Source organism: Lemur catta, chromosome 3 (genome assembly GCF_020740605.2).
Source record: "Lemur catta isolate mLemCat1 chromosome 3, mLemCat1.pri, whole genome shotgun sequence".
Classification (NCBI taxonomy): Eukaryota; Metazoa; Chordata; class Mammalia; order Primates; family Lemuridae; genus Lemur; species Lemur catta.
This window is the reverse complement of record NC_059130.1, coordinates 107,704,099-107,709,615: the sequence shown is the minus strand read 5'-3', so window position 1 is coordinate 107,709,615 and position 5,517 is coordinate 107,704,099. Positions and strand designations below refer to the sequence as shown.

General features: G+C 55.7%; 1 protein-coding gene across 1 annotated transcript; it reads left to right on the top strand.

The window, feature by feature from the left end:
* The first annotated feature begins 3,319 nt into the window (after positions 1 to 3,319).
* On the top strand, positions 3,320 to 4,871 carry SFN (stratifin). Its single transcript, XM_045545849.1, has one exon. It carries the CDS (start codon positions 3,641 to 3,643, stop codon positions 4,385 to 4,387), a length of 747 nt encoding a protein of 248 aa, XP_045401805.1. The 5' UTR covers positions 3,320 to 3,640; the 3' UTR covers positions 4,388 to 4,871.
* Positions 4,872 to 5,517: the final 646 nt, after the last annotated feature.

The window sequence follows — 5,517 nt, the reverse complement described above, 5'->3', positions numbered from 1 at the left end:
TGACTGGACTCCTGTTCATAAGAAGGTGCTTGAGCCTTCTCTAGTCACCTGTTTAATTTGATCATTCCAAGACTGAAAAATTTCTTAGCTTCTTTCTGCAATCTAACCAGAGTCCCTCCTGCTGCTATCAGAGCCCTGTCCTCTGTTCTCAGTGGAGGTAGATAGCAACTGGTTGCTGCCTTCTCTCTATCACAACTGTTCAAAGCCTGTGATTACCAGCTAAGAAGGATTGGTTGACTCTAGGCCCAGAGGCCTTGAGCCTGCTGGTAGGATGGATGCTCTACTGAGGTGGGGGCGGGGGTTGGCAGGCAGAATTAGGAGAGCCCCTTTGGGCTGCAGCCCCAGCTCTTGTCCTGCTGACTCAGGCAGCTGACTGTGGAGCACTGCACCCTGCCAAGGGCCTGCTGCTTCCTGCCCACCTAGGCTCCTGAACTTGGGAAATGGAGGCCTGGAGGCAAAGGGAGGTACCCGAGACAGGAACTGAGTCAGGACCAACAGGCCAGAGTGGGCAGGAGGTGTCAGGCATCCTGGCTCCCAGATACACCTCTAAGCTTCAGCTGGGGAGGAACCAAAGTGAAGGGGCTTCCTTGCCCTTGCCTGGAGCTGTGCTGAGGGTGTGGAGCTCATGGTGTGAACCACTACCACGTCCCCTGGCTTAAAAGGCAGGAAAAGAACGCTGCCTCCCTAGATTCAGAAGAAGCTCCAAAGTTCCTGGGCCTGCCAGGCCCTGCCTTCCAGGTTCTCAGTGTCTTGGGATCTCCAGATTTCCTTCAGGACTTGGGGCAGCCCAGGATGGATGACTGGTGTCAAGGAAGGCCCTTGAGGGCCCAGGGCCTGCTGAAGCCAGAGGAATGCCCTAGGTGGCAAGGAAGAGTGCTGAGCATATCTGGCCAGTCATTCATCTGGAGAGTGAAGGCTGTGGGCAAACTGTGTCCCTTTCTCTCTCCCACGGACACCAGGCTGGGCAAGGTCTGGTCTACAGCTAAGGCCTGGCTTGGAGCCCTTCTTCATTTCCCAGAGCCCAGCTCTGTGTTAGTGCTGTGTGTGTGTATATGTTATAATAATAAAGTTCATGGGATTTTTTCACGTAATAATAGTTAACATCCACTCTCCCATGCTTTCCATTAGTTCATTTAATCCTCATACCAAGCCCCATTTTACAGCTACAGAACTGAGACTCAGTAACCACCTGGCCAAGGCCACAACAGCTGGTAAGAATTAAACTCAGGCAGTCTGATTCCAAAGATAGGAGGCTATTCTGTCTCTCATAGGAAAATAATGTATATTCCCCATTCATAACTTGGAGAAAATAGGAAAATTAAAAGGAAGCAAAATCACTTGGAGTCTCACTACCTAAAGGTACATTCTGTGAGTTGGTATTTTAGTGTAGTTCCTTTCCATCGTTTTCTGTGTTAGTGCTCCGATTTGAACAAAGCCTTTGGGATATCGAGCCCAAAATCCCTTCTGCTTCCTTAGAAACCCTGTAGCATTCGCCCAGACACGTCCCTACTCTTCCTTGTGGCAAAGGGGAGGATCCCGTCTTTGGTCCTTGGAGTTCTGGCCCAAGCCTCCCTCCAGAAGGCCAAGGTGAGTGTTTAGACATTCAGAGGAACTGGGTTGGGGGGTGGAGGGGCAAACACAGGCCTGTGACATGATCCTGGCTCAAGGATTAGGCTGGCTGAATCCCAGCAAAGGGAGCCCCACCCCCAAGCCCCATCTAAGCTTGGGCTAGGGGCGGGGCAGATAGCAGGAACCCACCCTTACAGGTTCAGTGCCAGCACCCTTAGGTGAAACTCTTATTTAATCTTTTTTTTTTTTTTTTTTTTGAGACAAAGTCTCGCTCTGTTGCCCGGGCTAGAGTGCCGTGGCATCAGCCTAGCTCACAGCAACCTCAAACTCCTGGGCCTAAGCAATCCTTCTGCCTCAGTCTCCTGAGTAGCTGGGACTATAGGCATGTGCCACCATGCCCGGCTAATTTTTTTATATATATATTTTTAGCTGTCCAGATCATTTCTTTCTATTTTTAGTAGAGACAGGGGTCTTGCTTGCTCTTGCTCAGGTTGGTCTCGAACTCCTGACCTCTAGTGATCCTCCTGCCTTGGCCTCCCAGAGTGCTAGGATTACAGGCGTGAGCCACCGTGCCTAGCCAGGTGAAACTCTTGATGAAACTTGAGGAGAGGGCCCCAGCAAGCAGGGACAGAAGGTTGGCAACAGAGAGGTCTCCTCTGAGGCCTCTGCCAGTGGTCAGAGGTGGGGCCATGGTCAAAGGGAAGCGACAAGGAAACTTCTGAGAGCTAGGCTGGGGGAGGCGTCACTCAGCTGGGCTCGCTGCCCCATAAAACAAAATGGTATGTGTCACTGCCACCACATTTTCTCAGCCCTGTGTCTCTCCCCAGGTTGCTAGCATCCCCCCCTGGGGGACCAAACTGGACTGAGCACCCAGGTGGCCTGCTTCCCAGCCTCAGACAGAGGGCAGGCTGAGTCAGGCAGGAAAGTGGGACAGCTAGGAAGCTGGGCCCCCACCCTCCATGAGCCCCATTGATACATGACATCAGGTGGCTTGGAGGGGCAGGTGACCTGGCATGGAGAGCCAGAGCATAAGTCCTTAAACAAGTGGCAACAGGCCACCAACTTGAAAGGGAAAATTGTGCAGCAATGGGAAATATGTCCAATAAACCTACTGGGTGACTAATTACAAAGGCTGGGCTGCAGCGTCAGAGGCTGCTTGTTAAATGCTTCATGAAGTGGCACCCTGAAAGCTGCAACCTGTGCATTCTGGGAGCTCAGATGTGACCCTGAGGGAGAGTGAGGGCTCGGGGATGGAACCATTTTCAGGTAGACTCAGGAAGAAGCCTGGATCTCACTTCCAAATAAAGCCTGGAGCTCATAGGTCAGAGGCCTCAGTGGGAGGAGAGCCAAAGGAAGTCAGGTACAGAGGGAAAAGTTTGAGGGAATTGGGAACTATGTAACTTGCAGCAAAGCTCACCCCTCTCCCTCTCTGAGACTCAAGTGTTCCCATCTCTATAGTCCTGTGTTCCTCATGGAGACGTAATGGGGATTAAATTAGATCATGGATATGAAAGTGCTTGGGAAACTGTATACCCCTGCCTAAACGTGAATTATCTCAACTGAACCAAGTGAGGAATGCACCTGGCTGGATTAGGAACCCCATCCTCCGGCACATTTATGGTGTCTGCTTAGGTTAAAGCAGCCAGGTGGCTAAAGCCAACCTCACCATCTGGAAGGACACTGTGAAGGAGGATCTGCTTTGAGGAACCAGGGCAGCTTCCTACTGTAGGCAGCCATGTGGTGACAGCCCTGAAAGAGAGGGGGCAGCCTGGAGCCCCGAAAGGTGCCTGTGCAGGTGGGGCCCACACCCAGATTTCTCCTGCTGACTGTCCTGCTGACTCACCCCCACATCCCAGCCCTTTTACCTTTATGGAAGAGCAGGAAAGGGTGTGGGGAGAAGAGGAGAGGGAGGCAGGTCCTGGGCCCCAGTCCCGCCCCCTGCCCCTCCCTCCCCTTCCCTGGGCCAGGCCACCCAGCCAAAAGGCAGGCTGAGAGCAGGAGAGGCACAGAGTCCGGCATTGGTCCCAAGGCAGCCAGTTAGTCCGCCGCCCAGCTGTCTGTCCCCAGAGCCATGGAGAGAGCCAATCTGATCCAGAAGGCCAAGTTGGCAGAGCAGGCTGAACGCTATGAGGACATGGCAGCCTTCATGAAGGGCGCTGTGGAAAAGGGTGAGGAGCTCTCCTGCGAAGAGCGAAACCTGCTCTCAGTGGCCTACAAGAATGTGGTGGGCGGCCTGAGGGCTGGCTGGAGGGTCCTGTCCAGCATTGAGCAGAAGAGCAACGAGGAAGGCTCAGAAGACAAGGGCCCCGAGGTGCGAGAGTACCGCGAGAAGGTGGAGACTGAGCTCCGGGGCGTGTGCGACACTGTGCTGGGCCTGCTGGACAGCCACCTCATCAAGGAGGCTGGGGATGCTGAGAGCCGGGTCTTCTACCTGAAGATGAAGGGCGACTACTACCGCTACCTGGCGGAGGTGGCCACCGGGGACGACAAGAAGCGCATCATCGACTCAGCCCGGGCAGCCTACCAGGAGGCCATGGACATCAGCAAGAAGGAGATGCCACCCACCAACCCCATACGCCTGGGCCTGGCCCTGAACTTTTCTGTCTTCCACTACGAGATCGCCAATAGCCCCGAAGAGGCCATCTCTCTGGCCAAGACCACTTTCGATGAGGCCATGGCTGACCTGCACACCCTCAGCGAGGACTCCTACAAAGACAGCACCCTCATCATGCAGCTGCTGCGAGACAACCTGACACTGTGGACAGCCGACAACGCCGGGGAAGAGGGGGGCGAGGCTCCCGAGGAGCCCCAGAGCTGAGTCAGGCCACCACCCACCCTACCCTGCCCTGCCTGCTCCAGTCCCCCACCCCGCGGAGAGGACTAGTGTGGGGTGGGAGGCCCCACCCTTCTCCCCAAGGCTCTGCCCCAGCTCAGAAGGGCCCCATGGAGAGTACCTGCAGAGCTGAGGCCACCTGGGGCCGGGGTTCCACTCTTCATGCAGCTGTCGAGTGCTCCTAACCCCTTATCATCCCACCCAACCCTGCTCTCCGCACCCCCTTCCTCCCGACCCCACTTCTTCCCCCTCCTTTCCTTCCTCCTGCCCCTGCAGCCTCTGGATCTTAGGAATTGAGGAGTGTCCCACCCTGGTGGCTGAGAACTGGACCATGTGGCAGAGGCTGGACATGGGTGTGTGCGTGTGTGACTTTGTGTGAGAGCGAGAGCAGGACCGAGACCAAGGGAGGGAAAGCATGTCTGCTGGATGTGACCATGTTTTCTCTCAATAAAGTTCCTCCATGACACTCCTCCTGTCTTTTCTAGTTATTGGCGATGGGCTGGGAGTGGGATTCGAATATGGTTTAGAGATCCTGACTTTGGATTTCTTAGTTAGGGCCCTGACCTCCCCTGGGGCTGGCTCAGTGACCCTCGGGCAAGACTTAGGGCCGCTGACTCCCGGTGAGAGGCTGGGTCCAGCCCTCTCCATCAGGGCGGCCCCAATAAACCGGGCCAGTCCCGGGAGGGTCAGGCGAACGCAAAGGCGGCCGAGGAGAGGTGAGTGGGGACGCGGTGTGGGAGGCTTAAGAGCGCAATGGGGTGCGGCAGGACACCAGTGAAGTCTCAGGCGTGAGACTGAGGGCAGCGCCGCAGGGACGCGCTGCAGTGAGCTGCACTGAGCACCCCAGATTTGAAAGCGGGGAACAGTCTTATCAAGTGCTCAGATCCCAGGGGAGGAGAGTATGATCTGAGGGAAGGGTACGGTGCCGCCATTAAAAGCCCAGGTCTGAGGAGAGGGGAACGTCCCCCAGAGTTCGGAGATGGAGACAAAACGAAACAGGCTGACGGAAGAAAAGCAAGCTGGGTGAAAAGAGCCCCGGGGCGTCTGGCCGGCCGAGCCCGCCGCCTCCGCTCGCAGCCGCCAGCAACACGCCAGAACCTGCGGCCGCCCGGCTC

Excerpts from the sequence above, each read along its gene's own strand:
- SFN (XM_045545849.1), top strand. The coding sequence starts at position 3,641 with ATGGAGAGAGCCAATCTGATCCAGAAGGCCAAGTTGGCAGAGCAGGCT.